The 26,644-nt window shown below is 40.3% G+C and overlaps 1 protein-coding gene across 2 annotated transcripts in view; it reads left to right on the plus strand.

The window, feature by feature from the left end:
* Positions 1-26,644, plus strand: part of CLSTN2 (calsyntenin 2) — a 642,750-nt gene that overhangs the window by 219,522 nt on the left and 396,584 nt on the right. For both annotated transcript variants that reach the window (XM_045386874.3, XM_005545930.5), the window contains exon 2: positions 17,925-18,047. In XM_045386874.3, the coding sequence (XP_045242809.3) occupies positions 17,925-18,047 (123 nt within the window). The remainder of the gene's footprint in view (positions 1-17,924; positions 18,048-26,644) is intronic.

Consider the following 26,644-nt stretch of genomic DNA (forward strand, 5'->3'; position numbering starts at 1 on the left):
CAAAGTTTTGGAAGAGTTTCAGTAGGATTGGTACTAGTTCTTCTTCATATGTCTGGTGGAATTCAGCTGTGAATCCATCTGGTCTGGGGCTTTTTTTGGTTGGTAGGTGTTTTTAATTACTGATCCAGTTTTGGAACTTGTTATTGATCTGTTCAGGTTTCCATGTTCCTCCTGGTTCAATCTTGGGAGGCTGTGTGTTTCTAGGAATTTATCCATTTCCTCTAAATTTTCTAATTTATGTGCATAGAGTTGTTCATAATAATCTCTGAGGATCTTTTTATTTCTGTGGGATCACTTGTAATGTCATCTGTCATTTCTGATTGTACTTATTTGGATATTCTTTTATTTCTTTGTTAACCTGGTTAGCAATCTATCAATGTTGTTTAATCTTTTAGAAAATCAAGTCTTGGTTTCATTGATTCTTTGTATGGATTTCTGCATCTCAGTTTCATTCAGTTCTGCTCTAATTTTAGTTAGTTATTTTCTTCTACTTGCTTAGGGGTTAATCCAGTAGAACATCAAAGCTAATACACCATGATCAAGTAAGCTTTATTCCTGGGATGCAAGGCTGGTTCAATATACACAAATCAATAAACGTGATTCACCACATAAGCAGAATTAAAAGCAAAATCCATATTATCTCAATAGATGCAGAAAAAGCTTTCAATAAAATCCAATGTCCCTTCATAACAAAAACCCTCAACAGACTAGGAATCAAAGGAACATAGCTCAAAACAATAATCTATGTTCTATGACATAGATTATCTGTGACAAACCCACAGCTAACATCACACTAAATGGGCAAAAGCTGGGAGCATTCCCCTTGAGAACTGGAACAAGCTAAGGATACCCACCCTTTCCACTCCTATTCAACATAGTACTGGAAGTCCTAGCCAGAACAATCAGGCAAGAGAAAGAAATAAAAAGCACCCTAATAGGAAAAGAAGTCAAACTATCTCTCTTCACTGATGGTATGATTGTATACCAGGAAAAACCTAAGAACTCTGTCAAAAGTCTCCTAGAACTGGTAAATGACTTTTTTCCATGATACAAAATCACTGTACAAAAGTCAGTAGAATTTCTATATACCAATAACATTCAAGCTGAAAGTCAAATGAAGAACACCATCTTATTTACACTAGCTATGAAAAAATTGAAATACCTAAAAATACAGCTCATCAAGGAGATGAAAGATCTCTAGAAGGAGAACTACAAAACACTGCTGAAAGAAATCATAGATGACACAAATGCAAAAACATTTCATGCTCATGGATTGGGAGAATAAATATTGTTAAAATGGCCATATTGCTGAAAGCAATTTATAACACTATATCAAACTACCAATGTCATTTTTCATAGAATCAGAAAAAACTACTCTAAAATTTATATGGAACCAAAAAAAGAGCCTGAATAACCAAAGCAATCCTAAGGGAAAAAAATAAAAGGCATCACACTACCTGATTTCAAACTATACCATAAGGCTGCAGTAACCAAAACAGCATGATACTGGCACAAAAACAGACACATGGACGAATGGAACAGAATCAAGAACCTGGATATAAAGCCGTACAGGTACAGCCATCTGATCTTCAGCAAAATAGTTAAAAATAAGCAATGGGGGAAAGAACATGCTATTCAATAAATGATGCTGGGATAATTGGCTAGTAATATATAGAAGAATGAAACTGGACCCCTACATTTTACCATGTGCAAAAATTAACTCGAAGTGGATTAAGATTTAAATGTGAAGCCTCAAACTATAAAAATCCTAGAAGAAAACCTAGGTGCCTGTAATCCCAGCACTTTGGGAGGCCGAGGCGGGTGGATCACGAGGTCAGGAAATCGAGACCATCCTGGCTAACACGGTGAAACCCCGTCTCTACTAAAAATACAAAAAATTAGCTGGGCGTGGTGGTGGGCGCCTGTAGTCCCAGCTACTCGGGAGGCTGAGGCAGGAGAATGGTGTGAACCCGGGAGGCAGAGCTTGCAGTGAGCAGAGATCGCACCACTGCACTCCAGCCTGGGCGACAGAGTGAGACTCCGTCTCAAAAAAAAAAAAAAAAAAAAAAGAAAAGAAAACCTAGGAAATATTCTTCTTGACATTAGCCTTGGTGAAGAATTTTTGGCTAAGTTCCCAAAAGCAATTGCAATAAAAATAAAAATTGACAGATGGGACCTAACTAAGGAGCTTCTGCACAGCAAAAGAAACAATCAACAGAATAAGCAGATATCCTACAGAATGTAAGAAAATATTTTCAAACTATGCATCTGACAAAGGCCTAATATCCAGAGTCTATAAGGAACTTAATAATTTAACAAGCAGAAAACATCCCCCTTAAAAAATAGACCAAGAACATGAACAGACACTTCTCAAAAGAAGATATACAACCAACCAACCATCATATGAAAAAATGCTCATCACTAATCATCAGAGAAATGCAAATCAAAATCCCAATTTCTTTTATCTACAGTGTATATTCATCCTATTTTTTTCTCCTTTTCCTTGTTTCTGCCTTGTCTGATTATCCCCAGAAGTACTGGTGTATGAGAAAACCAAGATTCTCTTGGTCAACCAAAAGTTGTTCAGAAATAAGTAGGTCCCAATCTCTACCACATGGTGGGGAAAGATGCTGAGTCTTTTATGACTATATCCCTAACCTACCACAATAGCTTTCAAAATATACCCAGGAATGCTTGGTGGGGAGTCCCTGAGTCCCTTTCAAGGGTCCATCCACAAGATCAAAATTATTTTCATAAAAGTACTAAGATACTATTTGCTTTCTTTGTTTAAGATAATTTATAATTGAGGAGGAATCACTGTGTGTCAGTCTTTGCTCAGATAATTAACACAAGCAGTCAAAGCTTATTCATTCATTGGTGATCTTTTAACACACAATTTAACACACACAGAGCATCTACCATGTGCCAGGCCTCAGATTACTAGTAATCTGAGTAAGAACAAAGGTCTCAGTTAGCAATTTTGGGAAGTATGCCTTAGGCATTGAGAGACTTCTCCAGCTGGCAAATACTTGTTCTATTTACTGCTAGGAGACACTGACACTTTCAACAGTGGAATTACCCTTTAAAATCTCCAAGATCATGATTACTCTTTTGAGACACAATAGTTGCCTCCTAAACACTCTGAAAATTCAGAGTCCAAATCTATTTCAGAAATTCATCACAATGCTTTTAACCTTTGATGCCTTTTACAGAGATGATTTATGAAGTTTGTTTATTTTTATGGCAGTTTCTCCAACCAGGTTGCAAAAGATATAAAGACTGTGATTTCAGACAATTATTCTCCTGACAGCGTGCACTCAAGTTCATACAAGAGAAGATGTTCCCCTTCCTTTTTCCAAAAGAATCAGAGGCTCTATTACCTACACAGAATCACAGCAACTGATGTGCTAGTGATCCAGTCAACAAGTTACTTTTCCTTCACAACCAGAACCAGAAAAAGAACTGATCTTGTCACTACATTGATCAACCTTCCCTAACTGAGTTAAATCTAAGAAATGATTATGTAAGTCTTGTCTGGATGACTTTGGTTATCCTTTCTTTCTCTCCCCTCCTACTGTCCCTTTCTTCTCTCCCTACTCTCTTCCTCCACTGAAACAGACACTCTTTCCTACCTGAGCAGCACGTGCTGTGTTTCAAGTCCTTTGATGAGCCACATATTAAACTTTTGGTTTCTTAACAAGTTAGCATTCTTAAATATTAATAAACCCAAAGAGCTTTGGTTTTGTAGGTTATACCTGTTACTATTTATTGCATTAGCAATTTAAACTGACAAAATTTAAAAATGTATATTTATTAATTTAGTTATGATTAACAATAAACTCATCACATATTGACCAAAATAACATACTTTTTGTTTAAAGTAACTGTTAACAAGAATTTTAAAAAGCAGTGGAAAGAGTCTTATTGTTTTATATTTTTGCCAATATCTTTAATGTCTGGCTTAATAAGAGACAGCTGGATTTTTATATCTGCTTATAACCTCTGGAAAACTGCTCTAGAGAGAATAAAAGCAAAGAAAGCAAATACTATGTTAGCACTTTTATAAACATAATTTTGACCTTGTGAACCCCTGAAAGGGTCTCAGAGATTCCCCCCAAGGGCTCCTGGCCATATTTTGAGAACTTTCCTGCTGGGTTAGGGATATAGACATAAAACACACAGCATCTTTCCCCACCATTTGGTAGAGGAAAGGCACAAAATGATATTTACATTCCAATATAGTACTTGCTGTGCTAGAGATAAGTAGGGAGCTCTGGGAACACAAGGAGAGGGACTTAATTTAGTATCGGTTATGTATCTAGGGGTGGAAGAGTAGAGGAGTGTCAGAGTCCCTGTCAGTGGTGCCTGAGCTGAGCTGAACTGAGCAGGCAAGAGTGCAGACATGTGGATGCAAACAAAACCATATTCTCTGATAGACTGACAATCAGATCTGATTATGGGGATGACCTAGGGTATTTGGCTTGCAACTTTGTTATAATTATGTATTTGGCCAGTTGAGGGGGTCGGGGGGCAGGGCCTTTTTGCTTGTCCTCTATCTCTTATACTCTGTACCTTTTCAGAGTCAGAGCTGGGGAAATGCAGATAACAGTTCACATAAATAAGGAGTGAAATTTGCCTGCCAGTGCTTTCTTTCTGAAGCATGGAGAAGCAGGCAAGCTTTCTGCAGTGAATGTACTGTAAACCAGATAATTGTCATCCATCGTTCTGGACATCTTAGAATCTAAGGCATGAGATGAAATTCGCACTAAAAAGGTATCACCCATTTGCTACCTTCTGGAACAAAGTTGATAGCATAAGCCACAAGGGTTTTATTTATTAGTTTGCCAGTAGAGAAACAAAAGTATAGCATTTCTTTTTGAGCTTAAGAGAAATTTGTACTATCCCATCAAATTTTCTCACTCAGTTTAAATACAACAGTCTAAAAACTTCTTCAATGCGTGTGATGATTAGTTTGTGATATGTCAAATTGTCTGGGCTGTAGTACCCCGTTATTTAATCAAACACTAGTCTAGATATTGCCGTGAAGATATTTCGTAGATGTGCTGAAGATCTACAATCAGTTGACTTTACATAAAGGACATTACTCTCACTAATATGGGTGAGCCTCATCCAATCAGTTGAAGAGCATTGACAGCAAAAACTGTGGTTTCCCGGAAAAGAAGAAATTTGCCTCAAGATTGCAGCATCACCTTCTGTCTGGGCTTTCAGCCTGCAGGCCTGCCCTACAGTTCTCAAATTTGCTAACCCCCACAAATGCATGAATCAAATCTTTAAAATTCTCTGTCTCTACACACACACACACACACATACTCACAGAGAGAGATGTAGAGGTATATAGATTTAGAGAGATTGTGACGTACTATTGGTTCTGTTTCTCTGGTGAACCCTGACTGTTCATTCCCCAGTCCGCTTTAGTCTTGGCTATATTGTCTCCTTGTACCCTACCAAGCACTTGGTCCACAGTTTTGACCCACAGGAGATGGAACTGAATGTGTGCCACTGCACTGACTTCTTATGGGGAGAAGGATGACCATCCAAGGGAGGAAATTTCACTTCTTCTGTCCGGGGACCATGGCCTTGCTTGTATGAGTTCCTTAAGCTCTCTGAACATGTTCCCTCATCCATGAAGTTGAGCCAATTCTGCCATCCTGCAGGGGTGCTTGTAAGAATGTAATGAGAACATAGTAGGCTGGCACATAGTAGGCCCTCAGGAGTGGTGGCTTCTGCTTAGCTATGTTAATGATTCTGGTTTATCAATGGCAATTACAGAAAGTTTTAGACAATTACATTTATTAGCATGAATTACAAAGTAAGTTAAGGACTGTCTTAGGGGTTAAAGATGTTTAAAATGCAATGAAGTATGAGATATTGAAGTAATAACAATCTTGGAGAATTAGAGATATAACAATTTAATGCACACTTCAGTCCAATAATGTTCAGTAGGTAAAATATTTTGTGTAAAAAATGAGCTGGCTCTAGCAAGTGAATGTGAGTATTAAACAATCATAGTCCTTTTTTCCTTGCCCCTTTTTATTCTAAATGATCTTTTTTTGCATGGCTCCTGATCTTCTTCATAGACTTAGTCTAATTTTTCCAGCCCTTGGGAGTTCAGCCTAGGGTTCTGTTAGGCCTTCATCTCACCAATGGATTAGTTGGGTTGTAGACATGCTGGGTCCTGTGTGGGTCCTGATCCCAGCCTGTAGATACTGAGGTGCAGAACTGAAAGCCTTTGCTGGCAACCTATAAAGTGCTAGTCACCAATGAGTCAGCTCTAACTCAGAGTCTCCTTTTATCTTCCTCTCAGAAACCTTGCAGAATTGGTATTACCTCCATTTTATAAAAGAGGGTGGAGGCCTGGGAAGTTTGAAAGACTTAACTAAGATATCCTGTTGGTATGTAACGGCAGCACTTTGACATTAAGTGCAATACCCTTTATATTTAGCCTCAGGGTCTGTCTTAGGGTGAACTTTGGCCAATTGGCTTGATCTGGATGACTTGTGTAGAAACAACTTATAATTTCAGTTTCATAAATCTCACATGATACCTCAGTGCACAATTTTTCCTAGCCTTGCTCCTGGTTCACATGTCACTACCCAATGGGATATTGGCATATAGTTTATTCCCAGGCTAGAGAAATTAGTCTTTGAGAGTGTCCACACTCTAAACAGATAAGTATTTATGGGTAGAAAATGATAGTTGGAAGGAAAGAAGAAAATAGGTATGGTGAGTGGACAAATGGCTAGGTAGATGGGTGGATAGGTAGATGAGTGGTTAGGTAGATGGGTGGGTGGATGGATGGATGGAAAGAAAATAGTAAAGAAGTGAGGAAGGAAGGAAAGCAATGTCCTGCCCCTACTGAAAGCACCTATCAAGCATTTAAGGATTAATGACTCAGCCATCTTTCCTTCAAATACTTTTTCACCCCAATTAAAATAGTGAAATGTAATCTCATCTTCTGTGGATATTTTTCATGTGTGAGTCACACACATGGGATTTGTATTTAAAACTCTCTAATTGGTACCGCTAGCAAGTGATATAGGTTGTCTCTAATTAAGTGATGGCAAATGTCACCCTAAGATTTGGGAGGCATGCCCTTTCTATTTGCATGATACAGGAATACCTACTCATTGGAATCAAAGTGCTGCTAATAGATTCAGGTATTGGAGATGCTGGCAAGTAAAAGGTGTGCTCACTTCGTTTACCAGTGACTCACTATATGCTGGGCACTGTGTTACGAACTGTAGACATCGTCGTGATTAGAATGGTGCCTCCCCGTCAAGGGGCCTCAGGGTTCTTCAGGAAAGAGGAACAAGGAAAGATCCAGTGGTGACACAGTAGACCTGTGGCATGACAGCAGACATTACAGGGTGACGGGAGAACAGAAGGGCAACCGGGGGAGGGGAGTGAGCTGAACCTGGAAAGATGAATAGACAGGAGTAAGGAGTGTGGGCACAGGGGTAGACAGCACAATGACGGCAAAGGCGTGGGTAACCTAGAGAGCTTAGGCCTTGGGTAGCCTCATCTAATCTCCTAGTGGAGGGCAGGACAGCTTCCTAGCTTAGTATCCTAGCTGGGGAAGGGTGGAATCAGATTTGCCTAGACAGGGATCCTATCCCAGCCTGACTGAAGCAAAGAATAAAAATACTTTTCAAAATGCTATTATAATAATTGTAGTTAGGAATCATTTTATTACAAGAACAGATACTCAAACTAGTACAATTTTTCTTTTAAAAGTTGGAGGAGAAGAACTATTGAAAGGCTTCACTTGGTAACCTCAGGCACCCCATAGAAGGCTGATGAGTCTGTGAAAGGTGAGCAGGGAATGGGCTAGAAAACAGGAGTGGAGGGGTGCCTCCGTGTTGCCCAAAGCCACCTGAGGTCCATTTCTTCTCTCTGCCTATCTACTCTCAAACCTTGTGTCTCCTGGCAGATGGCTGTCTCTGATTTAAATGGATTTTCAGCTCCCCCTAAACTTTGAGTGCTGATTGCATGAATGCTAGCCCCAACTCCCTATTACCTTCTCTCTCAAGATTTCAAGTGCCCATTGCCAGACGAGCTCTAGTTTCTGGCCTGTGAAATGAAAGTTTCAAGGTCTAATAAATTGGCCTACTCCACCCATCAGTTTCCCCAAGGGTCCAGTATCTATCTTGGTTTAAGCAGTTCTACTAGGAGATCAGGTCAGGAGAGGAAGTTGAGCATGGCAGGCAAAAGACCAGCCTGACAATTGGAATAATATATTTACCAGAGTATAGTTAACCTTGTTAGAGCATTTTGCAATCAGTAAAGCATGTTTTTTACTCATAGTTTACTTTTACCCAGGGAGCAGTATTGGAGTTCTAAAGATCCAGGGGTGGCCAGAAAGGTCAGAAAGTAGCCAGATAGGTCAACTTTAGGTAAAAGCATAAAGATTCAAAAGGTAAATCATCAGCCATTTGGCCCTGCTGCTTGCATGGAGCATTAATACACTTTTTTTTTTGGCAGTGGAAGCAAAGAGAAGAGAGCTGAGGAGCTCTCCTGAGGAATACATCTGTGCTCTAGTTAAAGGCACATTGGGTGGCAAGACCTAATTTCTGTGTAAATGGAGCAGAAATATCACACTGGTATTTCCTCTGCATGAGTGCAAAGACACGGGCATTTTCCACATGCTGAAACATCATGGAAAAGAGATAAGAAAGGGGCAAGAAGTAGTCCTAAAGGGGCGTGATATGACACAGCTCAGCCTCCAGATGGGATGTGCAGAAAACGGGGATATTATCTTGTCAAGAACTGATAAAAACTTAGTTCTTCTGAAGTTACATTCAAATGAAGCGAAGCATGAGCTCACTAACCTCACTCTATTGGAACAAAAAGACAAAGCATTTTGTTCAGGGAGGGAACATCAGGCTATGGAACAGATTAAACAAGGAGTAACAGCCAAGCCACAGGCATCAATAGCCACTACTTCTTTCTGGAAAGGAGCTGGTTCCCCAGCATCCCATGAAGCCAGAGTTTGGAAGTAACTCCTGGATAATTTCTGTACATGCCAAAAAGCACTGGGTAATGGGAATGCCATCTCAGTCCAGCACTGTGTCTGGCCTTGTTCCCTCAAACTTTGTTCTACAGCTAAACCAAACTATTTACATTTCCCCCAAGATATATTAAATGCTTTTATCATTGGGCCTTTGCCCATCCACATTCTTCTGCCTGGAGCCCTCCGCATCCTTTATGCCTGCTTAATTCCTGTTGCTCATGACTTAGAGTTTACTTTCTCCAGGAAGTAATCCTTGGTTACCTTGACTGAGTCAGCACTTCTCTTTTTCCATAGCACTCTGCTCTTCCTCTTCTTACCTACCTCTTACCATACTGTTTACCCCTTAGTCTGAGAGTCCTTTGAGGACTAGAACTTTGTTCTTGCCCCACATGTATTGAGGCATAATTTACACAGAATAAGATTCACCTTTTTAAGTGTGAAGTTGGATATGTTTTGACAAACGCTCACATGCAGAAGTGTAACCACCACCACAATCAACATACAGAACGGTTTCATCTTCTCAGAACGTTCCCTTTTTCCCCTTTACAATCAAATCCCACCCCACCCCAAGCCCTAGCCACTACTGATCTGTTGCTATCTTTCCCTATAGTTTTGTGTTTTCTAAAATGTCATATGAGTGGCATCAAATAGCATGCAGTCTTCTTTGTCTGACTTCTTTCACTTCATTTCACCAGTGAAATGCTTTGGTGATTCATCTGTTTTGTTATATGGATCAGTAGTTGTTCTTTTATTGCTGAGTGGGTGTCCATTCTCTGGCTATACTGCAATTTGTTTATCTATTCACTAGTTGATGGCCATTTTAGTTCCAGTTTGGCACTAAGTGTTCTGAATAAAGATTCTGTGATCATTTCTATACAGGTCTTTTGTGTAATTTATGTTTTCATTCCTCCTGGGTAAATCCTAGGAATAGAATTGCTGAGTCATTTCATAAGAAACTGCTAAACTATTTTGCAAAGTGACTGTATTATTCTTACATTCTTACCAACAATGTCTAAAAGTTCCAATTACTTTACATTTTTATCATAACTTGATATTGTCAGTTTTATTTTAGCCATTCAAGTGGTGGTGTGGTGATATCCCATTGTGGCTTTAATTTACATGCCTCTAATGACTGTTGATGTTTAACAAATTTTTATGCTCTAATTTACTGTTTATATATTTATTTTGGTGACAGGTATATTCAATTTTTGCTTTTTGAAAATCAAATTGTTTGTCTTATTTAATTGAAATAATTATTTATATATTTTGGATACAAGACCTTTATGAAATGGTTTGCAAATATTTCCTCCTAGTCTGTGGCTAACAAATTTTTTTTTAATGTTTTTCAAGAAAGTAAGAGTGTATCATTTTTATAAAGTTTGATGTTATCAGTTTTATCGTTTATGGGGCGTGCTTTTTTTTGGTTCCTTCTAATCTAACTCAAGGATACTAAGATTTTCTCATATCCTTTATTTATTTATTTATTTATTTATTTAATTTATTTATGGAGACAGAGTCTTTCTCTGTTCCCCAGGCTGGAGTGCAGTGGCACGATCTCTGCTCACTGCAAGCTCTGCCTCCCAGGTTCATGCCATTCTCCTGCCTCAGCCTCCCGAGAAGCTGGGACTACAGGCACCTGCCACCACACCTGGCTAGGTTTTTGTATTTTTAGTAGAGACAGGGTCTCACTGTGTTAGCCAGAATGGTCTCGATCTCCTGACTTTGTGATCCGCCTGCCTCGGCCTCCCAAAGTGCTGGGATTACAGGTGTGAGCCACCGCGCCCAGCCTCATATGCTTTATTTTAAAGGTTTTATAATTTTGACTTCTACATTCAGAACTATGACTCCTGTAGAGATAGTTTTTGTTTATGAAGCACAGTAGGACTGGAGGTTTTTTTTTGTGTGTGTATAGATCCTCATTTTTTTTCTAGCAGCATTTAATAAAAAAACTATTCTCCTCCCCATTTAATTATCTTAGAACCTTTGTCAGAAATGAATTGACCATATATATGTGTCTATTTCTGGACTGTTTCTTCTTTCTGTGGATGTATATGTCTATCTTTATATTAATACCACACTATCTTGATTAGGGTAGGTTTGCAGTAAGTTTCAAAATTAGGTAGTATAAGTCCTTCAACTTTGTTCTTTTTTCCTAAAATTATTTTGGCTATGTCAGGTCTTTTTCATTTATATGTACATCTTAGAATTAGCTGATTCTTTCATAAATCCTGCTGGTAATTTTGGTTGGAGTTACATTAAATCTATATATCAATTTTGGGGAAAATTTACATCTTAAGTATATTGAGTCTGCCAAATAATGAACACTGTGTATTTCTCCATTAAAATCTCTTCAGATCTTTAAATTCTTTCAGCAGTATCAGGGTTTTCGGTGTACCAACTTTTGCATATATTTTCTGAAAGTTATTGCTAAGTGTTTCATGTTTTTGATGCTATTGTAACAGTATTTTTTTAATTGAAATTTCCAATTGTTTGTTTCTGCATAGAAATACCATTGCTTTTTTAATATTGACTTTCTATCTTCTGACCTTCCTAAACTCATATTAGTTCTAATAGCATTTTTTTAATTCTGTAGAATGTTTACATTGATGATTGTGTTCCCTGTGAATAATGACAATTTTACTTTTTCATTTCCAATTTAATATATTTTCTTGCCTTATTGCACTGGTTAGAACCTACAGTACAATGTGAATAGAAGTGGTGAGAGTGGATGTCCTTGTATTCTTCCTGCTCTTGGAAGGAAAGCATTTATTCTTTCACCATTAAGTATGATATTAGCTATAGGTTTTTGTAAAAGTTCTTTATCTGGTTAAGAAAGTTGTCTTCTATTTCTCATTTGGTAATAGTTTTAATTATAGATAGATGTTGGATTTTGTCAGATGCTTTTTAAAGGATGTTTTTCTCGTTTTATCTCAGTGCTTAGTGTGTTTTCTGTACATTTTGGATACTCCATTAATATTTATTGAATGGATGAAGCTGGGCTGAATATTTCTGAGAGTACAAGGGTACACCTTAGCCACCCAGGATCATAAGATGGGGTAGGGGGAGTTCTAAGTATTTGAATGTCTGCTCTGTTCCTGGGTACTATGTTTGCTTACATCATTTCGTGCAATTTTCACAACATTCCTGAGAAATAAGTATCTTTGTTTTACAAATGAAGAATGAGTAATAGATGGGATGATTTAAAAGCTATAACATAATTGAGCTCAGAGAAGAATTTTTATGTTTCATTACTCAATAGATATAAAAAGGCAATCATTAAATTCAGGAAACAAAAGTATACAAAGGAAGCTGCTTCCAAATGTGATGCAAGCTATGATGGAATGTGATTCAGCCATTTGATGGAGTGAAAAATAAAGAATCCAGTTTATCTGGATGCAAATAATGTTGTCCTCAAAATGATCATTTGACCACTAAGAAGAAGAAGTAATTATTGTACCATACTTGGCTCAGTCATGAATGATATCTTTGTAGTCGAATTAATGTAAATTAAGTTATTAGTTTGCAACCCTGATGACTTGATCTATAGACAAAGGATAGAAAGCGATTTTGTTTATGAATCAATCTTGACAAAGCAAAAGTTCTGATGTAAGGGAAGTTAGAATGTGGGAGAGAAGGGAGAAATTTGGGGGATTTTAGCATTCTTACTTTCCAAAATGAGAATATTTAAATCCCTCTAAGCCTCAGTTACTCACCTGCAAAATGAGAAATAAAGTATTACCCAATGGGGATGTTGTGAGGATTAATGAATATATGTATGTCAAATGCCTAATATGTGATAGGTACCCAACTAACTGAAGTAGTGACAGAGAGGAGTAAAGGAAGGCAAACCTGTGCATAGAAGGAAGTCAGCCCATTTCCTAATGAGGGAAAAACATCAACTTTAAAGTTGGTCTGTAAATCACCTCTCCTTCTGACATTGTCACTGCCCAGCAAGCAGGGTGGTGAGTTTGAGTAATGAAAAAGCAGCAGCTGTGTGTCTAGCACAGGACGTATGAATGACAGAACAACACTGTAAGTAGCATCACCATCAGCATTTTACAGTCGTGGGAACTGAAACTCAGAGAGGCCACCGGATTCACATAGGACCAGCCAGAAGTGGTTAAGTCAGGGCTAAAACCAGGAATTGCAACTTTAGATTTCATTGCCTGCCACTGAGACTATCTAATTTAGACCATTTAGATAGGCACAATGAATCTGAAACACTGGATGAGCTCCTGGCGTATGCTCTGTACACAGTTCTAATGAACAGGCCCCTAGGTTTAATTAAGGGGAAAAAAGATTTAATTGTTTCTCCCAACAGCTGCAAATTATTTACATTGCATTTGTGTTGATGGCTAATAAAAGAGCAAAGGAGTGTGGGGACAGCCTCGGGTGGTTGTAATTCTTCCAGGGTCCATAATGAAGCATCAGTCTGAATGCCAAAATGTGAGAATGGATGTGCCTACTGTCCAGTTCACACCTGCAGTGGCCAGAGCTTCTCTCTGCCCTGGGCATGGTCCAATCTGTAAAAATGAGTTACAGGGGCCAAGACCTGAGAATAGCAAGGCACATGTCCCTGCCTCATTAGACTGCTTTCCAGTTAGTTTGTGATTGCTGTGGAATGGGTGAGAAGGAGCAAAATGGTGGCCCTGGTTGAGTCTGCCACTGCTCCTGGAACAGTTCTGAACTGACCTTTTGAAGGACGATGAGGTGGGAAGGGGACAGGAGCCACTGCCTCAGAGCTGCTCGCAATTCTATAAGCTCTCACTTCGCTGTGGCTACTGAAAAATATGTAATGTAATATATAAAATATATACTGTATAATGTACATTACATATATATTATAATATGTGTGTGTGCACTTCTCAGATATCACGAAGTATGAGTTTCTGATTTTCCTACTTATTAATTTTTAACCATATAATCGCCTTAGGAAAGTTACACCTTGTGGAGGTAGTTTATTCATCTTTATAATGATCATGCCTACCTCACAGGATGCTGTGATAAGCATTGCATATGTGACCACACCTTTTAAACTATGACATAGGGTGTGAAGTTTGGCATCGAAACAATTTTGATTATTCTAGAACCCCCTCTCTAACCTGTTATTTTGATTCTAATGTACCTACTCTGTATCCTGACTTCTGTGAGGGTATTGGGGGTGGGCAGAGGGGACTAAAAAAGAGAAACCAAGCAACTTACAGTTGAGTAATCAGATTAATGTTTTAGAAAGATCACTCTTGATACCAGTGTGCAGAGTAGACTAGAGTAGGGCAAGATTTCCAATGGAGAGACCAGTCAGGAGGCCCCTGAAGCCATTCAGATAGGAGTGGGTTGGGCTAGAACCCATCAAACAAAGACATACAAGGGGAAGAATTGGCAAGAACTGAGTTTTCACCAGATGAGGTTCTCACATTGGAGTATGACACCAAATCCTGGCACAGTCTTATTTCAGTTCTCTACCCTTCATTAGTACCTGCTGATAGAAGTATACTGTATTCATTTGCTAGGGCTGCTGTAACAAAGTACCACAAACTGTGTCTATTAGTCCATTTTCTTGCTACTGATAAAGACATACTCAAGACTGGGCAATTTACAAAAGAAAGAGGTTTAATTGAACTTATAGTTCCACCTGGCTGGGGAAGCCTCACAATAATGGCAGGTGAGGAAGATCAAGTCCCATCTTACATGGATGGCAGCAGTCAAGAGAATGAGGAAGATGCAAAAGCAGAAACCCCTGATAAAACTCTCAGATCTCGTGAGACTTATTCACTACCTTGAGAACAGTATGGGGGAAACTGCCCCCCATGATTCAATTATCTCCCACTGGGTCCCTCCCACAACACGTGGGAATTGTGGGAGTAAAATTCAAGATGAGATTTGGCTGGGGACACAGAGCCAAACCATATCATTCTGCCCCTAGCCCCTGCCAAATCTCATGTCCTCACATTTCAAAAACAATCATGTCTTCCCAGTAGTCCCCCAAAGTCTTAACTCATTTTAGTGTTAATCAAAAGTTCACAGTCTAAAGTGTCATCTGAGACAAGGCAAGTCCCCTCTGCCTATGAGCTTGTAAAATCAAAAGCAAGCTAGTTACTTCCTAGATACAATGGGGATACAGACATTGGGTAAATACAGCCGTTCTAAATGGGAGACATTGGCCAAAACAAAAGGGCTACAGGGCCATTCAAGTCCAAAATCCAGTGTGGCTGTCAAATTTTAAAGCTCCAAAATGATCTCTTTTGACTCCATGTCTCACATCCAGGTCACCCTAATGCAAGAGGTAGGTTCCCATGGTCTCAGGAAGCTCCACCCCTGTTGCTTTGCAGGGTATAGCCTCCCTCCCAGCTGCTTTCATGGGCTAGTGTTGAGTACCTGCAGCTTTTCCAGGCACAGGTGCAAGCGTCAGTGGATCTAGCATTCTGGGGTCTGGAGGACAGTGGCTCTCTTCTCACGACTCCACTAGGCAGTGCCCCAGTAGGGACTCTGTGTGGGGGCTCCGACCCCACATTTCCCTTCCGCAGTGCCCTAGCAGAGATTCTCCATGAGAGCCCCTCCCCTGCAGCAAACTTCTGCCTGGGCATCCAGGCATTTCCGTACATGTTCTGAAATTCAGGTGGAGGTTCCCAAACCTCAATTCTTTACTTCTGTGCAACTGCAGGATCAATACCACGTGGAAGCCACCAAGGCTTGGGGCTTGCACCATCTGAAGCCATGGCCTGAGCTCTATTTTGGCCCCTTTTAGCCATGGCTGGAGCAGCTGGGATGCAGGGCACCAAGTCCCTAGGCTGCACATAGCTCAGAGGCCCAGCCCACGAAACCACATTTTTTTCTTTTAGGCCCCAGGGCCTGTGATGGGAGGGGCTGCCATGAAGACCTCTGAACATGCCCGGGAGCCATTTTCCCCATTGTCTTGGGGATTAACATTGGGCTCCTCCTTCCTTACAAACATTTCTACAATTGACTGGAATTTCTCCTCAGAAAATGGGATTTTCTTTTCTATCACATTGTCACGCTGCAAATGTTTCGAACTTACCTGTTCTGTTTCCCTTTTAAAACTGAGTGCTTTTAACAGCACCCAAGTCACTTCTCAAATGCTTTGCTGCTTAGAAATTTCTTCCACCAGATAGCCTAAATCATCTCTCTCAAGTTCACAATCCCACAAGTATCTAGGGCAGAGTCAAAATGCTGCCAGTCTCTGCTAAAATATAACAAGAGTCAACTTTGTTCCAGTTCCCAACAAGTTCCTTATCTCCATCTAAGACCACCTCAGCCTGAACCTCATTGCCCATGTTGCTATTAGCATTTTGGGCAAAGCCATTCAACAAGTCTCTAGGAAGTTTCAAACTTTCCCACATTTTCCTCTCTTCTGAGCCCTCCAAACTGTTCCATCCTCTGCCTGTTACCCAGTTCCAAAGTCACTTCCACATTTTGGGGTATCTTTTCAGCAATGCCCCACTCTACTGGTACCAGTTACTGTATTAGTCTGTTTTCATGCTGCTGATAAAGACATACCCCAGACTGGGCAATTCACAAAAGGAAGAGGTTTAATTGGACCTCTTACCATCCCATCTTACATGGATGGCAGCAGGCAAAGAGAGAGTGAAGAAGCCACAAAAGCAGAGACCCCTGAGAAAACCATCAGATCTCGTGAGATTTACTCACAGCCAGGAGAACAGTATGGGGGAAACCACCCCCATGATTCAATTGCCTCCTACTGGGTCCCTCCCACAGCATGTGGGAATTATGGGAGTACAATTCAAGATGGGATTTGGATGGGGACACAGAGCCAAACCGTATCACTGGGTATCTGGGAACAAAAACTTATTGTCTCACATTTACGGATGCCAGAAATATGAAATCAAGGTGTTGGCAGGTCCAGGTTCCCTCTGAAGGCTCTAGGAAAGGCTCCATTCCAGGATTGTCTCCTAGCTTCCTATAGTTCCTTGGCTTGGGGCTGCACAACTCTATTTTCACATGAGATTTTCTCAGTGTGCATATATCTGTGCCACAATTTTCCCTTTATATAAGTACACTAATCATATTGGATGTGGAACCACCCTAATGACATTTTAAAACTTGATTACCTCTGTAAAGATTTTATCTCCCAATACATTCACATTCTGAGGTTCTAAGTGTTAGGATATCAATGTATTTTTTTAATGTAGAGGACACAATTCAACCCGTAAAATATAGTTGATATGTATTTTCAGTGTATTAATTGTTCATTGGTTAATATTTAATTCAGCTAGTGAAATTATTGAAGAACATCTTAAGTTGCTAGATAATTTAGACCGCTGAGATACACAATTTTTAAATGATCAGAAAATATTCAAATATCTGATGTATCTTTGCATATATAATGATATTTATACATGTGTGTGTGTATACATGTATATAAAATGCAGTAACTTCTAATGATGGATCAGATTTGGTTGAGGTCAGAAACCTGAGCATACATGGTAGTAACTGCTAGTTTATTGATTGATAAAGGACTTTAACTCTGAAACATCTATTGATAGATGGTAGCATTACAGAATTAAAGCTTTCAATCAGTTCTCAATAATATCTATCTGTACTGGGTATCCAGAAATACAAATAATGGGACTTTGATGAGGTGAAGAACCCATGGTCTTAGAGGCAAAACAAACAGTGTTTTATAGTCAGTGCTGTCTCTCACCTTCTGAGTGCCTTGGGTGAGGTGTCGAACCTCTCCCTGCGCTTCTCTGAAGCTTTTCTGGGTTTAAAATGGGATTAACATGCTCCATGTCTCTCACGGGATTGTTGGATGACAGCCTATGATTGGGCAAATATACAATCTTAATAATACATTAGTATGGGTTTGTTATTTAAATAATGATCCTTTTTGTTTTTTCTTTCCCCTATTTTCTAGTCAATAAGCACAAGCCATGGATCGAGACTTCATATCATGGAGTCATAACCGAGAACAATGACACAGTCATTTTGGATCCACCACTGGTAGCCCTGGATAAAGATGCACCGGTTCCTTTTGCAGGTGAGATTATGGCTTAGTATGGCTGGGCCTGGCTCGCTTTGAAGATGTGCTGTGAAACCTCCACAAAGCCCAGAATATGGCTTTATAGCTATTGTCACCACCCTGTGCATCTCTAGATCAGCCTGTGATGTTAAAGCTGTATGCCTCTTCTTATTTCTGGGATGGATTCTGGCTCTCCTTGTGTTTTTGTTTGTTTTTTCCTTCATGTTGCCTCCAGTGCAAGACCCTTGTTTCTTCTTCTAACGAGTGGTAAATTGCTGAAGCGGCCTGCAGAGTTGGAGAAGTTGGGCTAGTAAGGTTCTTAGGGGAATTTTACCCATAAAGAGATAACCCGTTGTCCCCACTATCCACATATAATCGATAAATGGAGACTTATTGCTTGGTAAATGGGCAAGAGAAAGGAGAGAGAAAGACCAGGAAATATCTGCTAAGAGTGGCACAGGGTCTTGTTCTTGAGCTTCCAAGTGGGTGTGTCTTTGGAGGAGGAATCCCAAGGCAGTGCCATATTTCCCTCTTGTGGCTAGAGAGCCTCTCACTATCATCAAGGCTACGTCTGCTTCCTCCTTGGACCCTCTCCAAATGGTAGGCCCCAGGAGGACTGAGTGAGGAACTCGGCTATGCCTCATGCTTCCATGGATTTTGGCAAAGAGAAGGGACTGGTCATGGCAGTGGGAGGAGGGATTAGACAAAGGATTTCTGAAGATGCCTGCATCATGAGTAATATTGTTAACATTTTATAACTGTCAGGAGAAGGACAGGAAATTTAATGAAGGTTTTCAAGATTTCTAGAAGATTGCTTTCTGATAGATGGGTGCCGGGCTGAGGTTTCACCACGATGAAGTCTGTTTTTTTTCTGACAGTTTGCCTGCTACATTATGAGCTACTTGGGCAGAGAAAACGGGGTTCTTTTGCACTTCTGAGAGATAAGCTCTGTGAAGACATCTTTCATTATGGAATATTATAAAGTACGGAGTGAGAAGGTAGTTATATTAAATTGGGAAATTCAGTATTATGTGAAGATAAACCCATAAGCATTCTTGCAAAGAGTGAGGGAGATACCCTACTCTCAGAAGAAAGCTTTATTTTATGTAGAATGAAAACCACCGAGGGTACCTGTGACTTCCATGATGTTTAGAATTGAGGCATTTCCATACATTTCCCAATCACCCTCAGAAGTCCCAGTTTTATCAAATGCCAGTTGGAAGTATAAACTCCTTGCAGTCTTTACCACAAAAGATGAAGTATCTTCCCTAAACCTTCTTTGCCAGTCTAGGAAGACTCCAACACATCTCTTTCTTGGACATAGCTAATAATGCTATTGGGCTTAGTCAGCAATTATTAGCACCCCCTGGAAATGAGACTTTTAAACAAATATTAGTAAAAATGTTTGGGTCATGGAAACGTTTGGTTTATTATGCACTTAAAAAAATGGATGCCAGATGTGGTGGCTCATGCCTGTAACCCCAGCACTTGGGGAGGCTGAGGCAGGAGAATCATTTGAGGCCAGAAGTTCAAGATGAACCTGGGCAACATAATCAGAACCCATCTCTACAAAATAATAATAATGATAATTATCTGGGCATGGTGGTGCTTGCCTGGTCCTAGTTTCTCAGGAAGCTGAGGCAGGAGAATCACTTGACTCAAGGAATTTTAGATGGCTGCTGTGAACTATGTACAAAATGCACTCTATCCTGTGTGACAGAGCAAAAAATAAAGAGAAACAACATTTAGAAATTGGGAGATTTAGCATAAAAATGCAGGATTATGGTTTATCTTGATAAGTCTGAAATACAGAGCTGAGTAGTGGCTTTCGTTTCTCCACTGAGCATGAGCCCCTCGCTGCCCTCAGCCCCTCTCCTCACAGCCTATATGCAGAGGCCCTTCCACTAAGAAGATCCTCTCGTTCACCTTTCCGTCTGAACATGTGACCCCTCTTTCAAATATGACAGAGAAAATAAATGACAAACAGGAAGTAATCAGATGACATGAAGTCATTGCAGTGTGCTGAGGCTGGCACTATAAAAGATGAGCAATGTGTCTGATTGTATGTCTGCTTTTAATGTCCTGTTCTCATCTCATGGTGAAAGGGAAACCGAAGTCATTGAATAAGCTGTTCTACAGTAAAGTTATAAGCTCTCTCATGTACAGACTACAATAGAAAAAAAAAAATACCTCAAGCAAATCTGATATTTGAAAGTTTGGATTTACAAAAGGTTATTAAAGTTTGTTGGTTATAGGGCTGAAGAAGAATTAAAGGTTTCATCTGAAGACTCACAAAAGGATTTCCTTAAGTCAGAAACCCACCAAATGCCTTTAAACTTGAATTTGTATTCTGACCGTTAGATGCACCCACAACTGTTCAGGCACTTCTTGAAACTGTAGTTTCCTTCTAAGCCAAGCCCTGAGTAGTTATTTCCATTTGAAGACAACTTCTATACTTCTATTATTTGCAGCTGCCTTAAAAGAGTCTAGCTTAATGCATCAAAATATAATCCTCCAAGCTCTTAGGAGTAAAAAATAAAGGTGGTTTTTAGAATGGCCGGAGCTATTTTTCTCACTGTTATTTATGATCAGCTCTAAGACAGGACACAGGCACTAGCCATCCATCCATGCTGCAGGCATTTATTTTAAAACATTTATCTTAAAAAGAAAATACCGAAGATTTATTTCAGATCCCTATCATTCTCATAAAATTGAAAAATTCATATCTGCCAACTCCATCACTCCTTGAAGTCAACTGAAGCTTTTAGTCCTCCCTTATCAGCTGCTTTTGTATTGTGTGTCCCACCCCACAGTTTTCCCACCCCTTTCCCAGTGGTCTTTATTTCTCATTTAGCCCAGGAGATAGGCTCTAAGCTTTGGGGAAGACAGTTCCATCCATACCATTTGTGCTGTTATTTCTCTTACGTGTCTCCCCTTTAATTTTTTTTTAAGCAAAATGTTTTACATATAGATTCTGCCAATATATCATTTAGAATCATACATGATCTCACATGATTTTCATTTAAATATTATGATTGCATTTTGTAAGTAATTGCAAAATTCAAAGATTTAACATAGCTTTTATGGTATATCTCCTGATTATGACAATAACAAGTGAGATATATAAGTATTTATTGTAGAAACTATGGAAAATACAGTGAAACACACAGTAAAAGCATGAGGTATAACATTTTAGTCTGTTTCCTTCTTGTCATTTTTCTGCTTTTTTTTTTTTCATTCAAAAATTGCGATCACTCTGGGTGCTCATGCTTATAGTCCCAGCACTTTGGGAGGCTGGGGAGGGGAGGATTGCTTGAGCCCAGGAGTTTGATACCAGCCTGGGAAACATGGTAAGATCTTGTCTCTACAAAATAATAATAATTACTAATAATTAGCTGGGTGTGTTGGCACGTACCTGTAGTTCCAGCTACTCAGGAGGCTCAGGTAGGAGGATCAACTGAGCCTAGGAAGCTGAGGCTGCAGTGAGCCAAGGTTGTGCCACTGCACCCCAGAGCAAGACCCTATCTCAAAAAAAAACTTATTATACCTCATTTTGAATACTATAACTTATTTTTTCACAGTAATGAAAATTTGCCATTTATTACATATTTTTCTGCAACTTTTAAAATGATTACATGATTTCCTACTTAATGGATGTTCTGGAGTTCACCATTCTCTGACTGGCACTTTGCCTATTTCCAATTCTCTTTTATTATAACATGTGTCCACATTTCAGATTCTGTTGTTTGGATGGATTTCCAGAATTTTAGTTAATTGGCCAAACATTTTAAAGGTTGTGAAACATGTTAAATTGCTTTCCAGAAAAGTTATATGAGTTTGCAATTTCATTCACACCACCCAAGTCCCTCAGTCCCTGGCCCTCATAAGGTGCATTCTGATGGTGGGATTTAGTAGTAGCCCTACTGTCATCATCTGTGAAATAATACAAGCTTTCTGGAGCTGTTTGTTGTTTTGATGAAATTTAAAGAGTGTCTATGACACATCTTGCAATGATTCAAGATACAGAAGTTTAATAAATTTGAGTTTCCTATTCCATACCCTCCTCCCTGCCAGTTTGGCAGGGGAGATAACTAACTCAGAGAGGCTAAGCAACTTGCCCAACATCCCAGAACAGGCTAGCCTGGGGCTGAATCTAGAGCCAGGGCTTCTCAGCACTTACTCTGAGTTCTCTTTCCCTACGATATTTTCTTTTGATCTCTGTCCCACCTGATTAGTAAAGTGCTGATGCTTAGTGAATGAAACCTCCCTCAGACTTCGGTCAAGTCTACTAGACTTGACTCAATTCTCAACCCAGTGTCTGAGCTCTGTAGATTTGACCTTCTTAGAATCAGATACAGAAAAAAAAATCCTTGAGTAATAATGAAAATTCTGCCCGCTGCATGGAAAAAAATGATAATGAAAGCAAGCTGGGCACACCATGAACTTATTAATTTCTACCTGTGCCCCACCGAGGCCTGTTAGGAAACTGTAGAGACTTTTAAATTTGAAGGGAATTAGATTGCCTTTCAGAGATGATAGAACTGCTCATTTGTCTACATTGGGCCAGTCAGGACTTGTCTTTTATAAGGACAGGGCTGCAGAGAATGATCAGGCATAATTGGCTGACTTCTCAGGCTGGGTGACTCTCTGAGGGCTGCCCAGAAAATTGCCTGGGACGTAATTTGGCCTGGTTTTGATTAGCTGGTTACAGTGCTGGTTGCAGCTGGGAATCCTCTTTCATACATGGTTAACTCTGTTTGTCTTTTTGTTCAGGGCCTGCCAGTCTATCTGCTTCCTTATCTTTGGACCTGCCTCAGGGTCTTGTTCATCTCTCAGGCCCTATAGGTGCCTGATGGCAAAGACCCTCCCACAGGGATTGGGATAGACCCTTGGCAAAGCCTCTCCCACATGCTTGGGATGGCCACATCCCAAACAGGCAAGGTAGATGTTGTGAATGGTCACAGGTTTTGGCCCAAACTAACATAGACTCTGCCACTTACTAGCTGTATGATCTCAGATAGGTCACTGAACTACTCTGAGGGACAGTTTCCTTATATTTAAAATGGGGGTAATCATAGTACCCATGCCTGGTGTTAATATGTAGATTAAGTAAGATACTAATGCAAAGTGCCTAGAGCTCTCTCTGGTAGCCAGTAGACACCCAATAAATCTTAGTTGTGATAATCATAGCAATGATAATGAGAGTAATCAGAGTAATTGAAATTTGTATTATTATCAGTAAGCCACAAGTGTTTGATTCATTTGGGTTGATTACAATAGTGCAGTTATAATCTGTGATTTTTTTTGAAAGAGAAAATTTTGAGTTTGTTGTAAGGCTTGATCACCCATTTGTACTATCAAGCTATGTTGCCTAGATTGCTGGGTAGTGTAATGGTGTGGGACAGTCAGTTAAATAATGTGTAAGGGAAAATAGTTTGAAAATTGTACAGAATTCTACAAATAAGTATCAGTTAGTTGAGAATAAATTTTCTTAAATTCTACCTATGATGCATCCCTATGGAGTAATCTATTAGTTGCAAGATATAGTTTCAGACTCTTGCAAACCATGTGTCTTTTCATTACACACACACACACACACACACACACACACATACACACACACACTTATGTCCAAACCTTACCAACCTTGTGGAACAGGTAAGTCAGCTATCAGGATTCTGTTTTGCAAGTGAGGACATTGAGACTTAGGGAAATTTCAAAAACTGTTCAAGCTTACCTAGCCAGGATGGATCAGCCCTGCCACTCAGTTCCATACTTTTAGACTCCAAGTCCTGCCTTCTTTCTCCTCTGCCAGTTTTCCAGTGTGTAGGACTTATCTCATTGGAAGTACAAGATTTACATGATACCCGGACATGGCATTAAAGAGTGCTGAATCCCATGCTGAGTGAGTCATTGCCCTTTAAATTCTCTTTCTGATCATGTCCGGGAGAAAGGTGCAGCTTGGGAGGTTCAAGACATCTCCAACACCACTCAAATATTGCTAGTCTCTCTTTTTGACAAAGAGGGAGCAAGTCCTATCACAAAGCCTTCAGTAAGCAAAAACATCAAACTAGAATTTTAATAATATTCAGTTGTATTTTATTTAGGTTATTCTCTATTCAAGGCAAGGATTGCTGGCTTTTCATTTTAGTCATTCTCTTTTAGAATAAATGCACTCGAGTTTTTAAAAACACCAAATTAAAACAAATTGTAAGTAAACTAATATTTAGGCAGTTTATGGAAGCAGCAAAAATTATGAAAGAGGTCTGTGAGTGAGAACCACGTGGGATATTGTGGAATAACCACATCAGGACCTCACTTCCCTGTCCAGCGCCTTCAGGATCATGAGCACAGTACCCAGCCTTCTTCACTCTGTCTTGCCTCACAGCTCTCTGAGCTCGGACCTCACGGCAGAGATGCCATCCACGTCAGTCTCACAGTAGATGTGCCTTTGCATTTCAAGCTGGTTTGTTTGGGGCCATTACTGAGGACTGGAAGGCAGGGTGTCCCCTGGCATCCCACTCTGCTTCCCAAGCAGTCATGTGGCTTCATCACCCTCCCTGCAGAAAATCAGCTTCAGACCTATCTGGAATCCACCATCTGGGCTACTGCCTCTCACCTACAAGATTCTGTTGTGTACTTTTCCATCATATTCTGTGCTCAACCTTGATGCCCCAGTTCTGTCCACAGCATCCTGGTTGGAGGGAGTTTACTGGCAGTAGCTGGGGACCTGTGAGGATGGGCACACACAGCTCCTCCTGTGCTGAGTGGTCAGAGGCAGGCTCTGAGGGCACAAAGCCCATGGAGCAAACCTGAAGAGGATGCCCCAAGGGGATAGCTGGAGGAGGGACTAAGAGCCAGAGTACAGAGGAAGGAGGACAGGTGCAGGCTTCAGTCAGCTAAGAAGAAGAGGGTAAAAGGTCACAGGTACATACCTACAGCAGGGACCATGGGTTTCATGATCTGATTGATGGTAGAAGGTGAGGGATGGGGTCAGCAAGGCCTATCATACCCATAAACCAGTGAGCCTTACCCAGAGCTGTTGGACTTTCTTAATAAGAAGGCTATTGCTAGGTTCTGCTTTAGGCCAAACTAATGTTTAGGGGACAATCAGTGGAAACTTTTGGGCCATTTTCTCTCACTAAGGTTGAAAGGGGACACCCAGGGAGATGGACTATCCTGGTTTGCTTGGAAAGGAAGGATTTCCTGGGATGTGTGACTTCTAGTGCCCAAACCAGGAAGGTCCTCGTAAACCAGAGTGAGTTGGTCACCCTAACAGGAGATGTGGAGTTTCAGGTTAGAACACTTGAGGCACTGGCCCTAGGACATAGCTTGAGAGAAACAGTTGGACACAGGAATTTCAAGTTTTCTGGGACTCTGAGTTAATGACAATACTATACTAAAACAAGATGAAAAGTGAATAATGAAATCAATAATAATAGCAGATCTGGTGCCAGCCCATATACTAACTGTGCAAATTAGAAACAGGTGCCCCTTCTTACAGATGGACACTGTCTCACTCCGGAGCACATGGCTTGGCGAGTAGAGAAAGAAGTGGATTTCTGCCCCTACTTGTCCCCTGGGCCATACATCGTTGTACAGAAAACAACTTGTACCCAACGGCACTGAAAATTAGCTAATGTTTATACACACCAGGCATTATTTTACATAATTTATCATAATTTAATTTTCACTTTATCATTTAATTTTCACAACAATCTTCTGAAATAGGCATTGTTATGATTTTATAGGAGAGACTAATGTTAAGTCAGATGATATAATTTGCCAAGAACACAGTAGTAATGGTGAAGTTGTAATTTCAGCCCAGATGTCTCCAAGTATTGCTGTGCAACAACCACCCCAAAACTTAGGAGCATCAAACAACAACCATTTCTTCTTTCTTCTGAGTCTACCTGCTTACTGGGCAGCTCCGCTCATCTGAGCCAGGCTCAACTGATCTCAGCTGGGCTTATTTATGTCTCCACCAACTGTTAATGAGTAGGCCATAGGCTGGCTGTTCTGTACGGTGACTTTGACTGGGATGACACTGTTCTCCATGTGTTCTTCCAGGAGGCTACCCTGAGCTCATTCCTTAAAGTACAGAAATGTAAAAGCACGTTGGAAAGCAGCCACTTATGACAAGTTTGTTACTGTCTGTATTAGTCCATTTTCACACTGCTATGTGAAGAGCTTCCCTGAGACTGGGTAACTTATAAAGAAAGAGGTTTAGTTGACTTACAGTTCTGCCTGGATGGGGAGTCCTCAGGAAACTTACAATCATGGCAGAAGGGGAAGCAGACATGTGGTGGCAGGTGAAAGAGAGAGTGAAGGAGGAAGAGCCCCTTATGAAACCACCAGATCTCATGAGAACTCACTATCATGAGAATAGCATGCGGGAAATCACCCCCATGAGCCAGTCAGCTCCTGTTAGGTCCCTTCCTTGACACTTGGGGATTACAATTGGAGATGAGATTCCGGTAGAGACACAGAGCCAACCGTATCACTGTCCCACTGGCTAAAGCAAGTCCCATAGCCAAGCCCAGAGTCAGTGCAGGAGTGGACTACTACAGGGCATGGGCGGGGGGTAGGGTTATCAATGCAATCATTCCATCACA

The sequence above is a fragment of the Macaca fascicularis genome, chromosome 2 (assembly GCF_037993035.2).
Source record: "Macaca fascicularis isolate 582-1 chromosome 2, T2T-MFA8v1.1".
In the NCBI taxonomy this organism is placed as follows: Eukaryota; Metazoa; Chordata; class Mammalia; order Primates; family Cercopithecidae; genus Macaca; species Macaca fascicularis.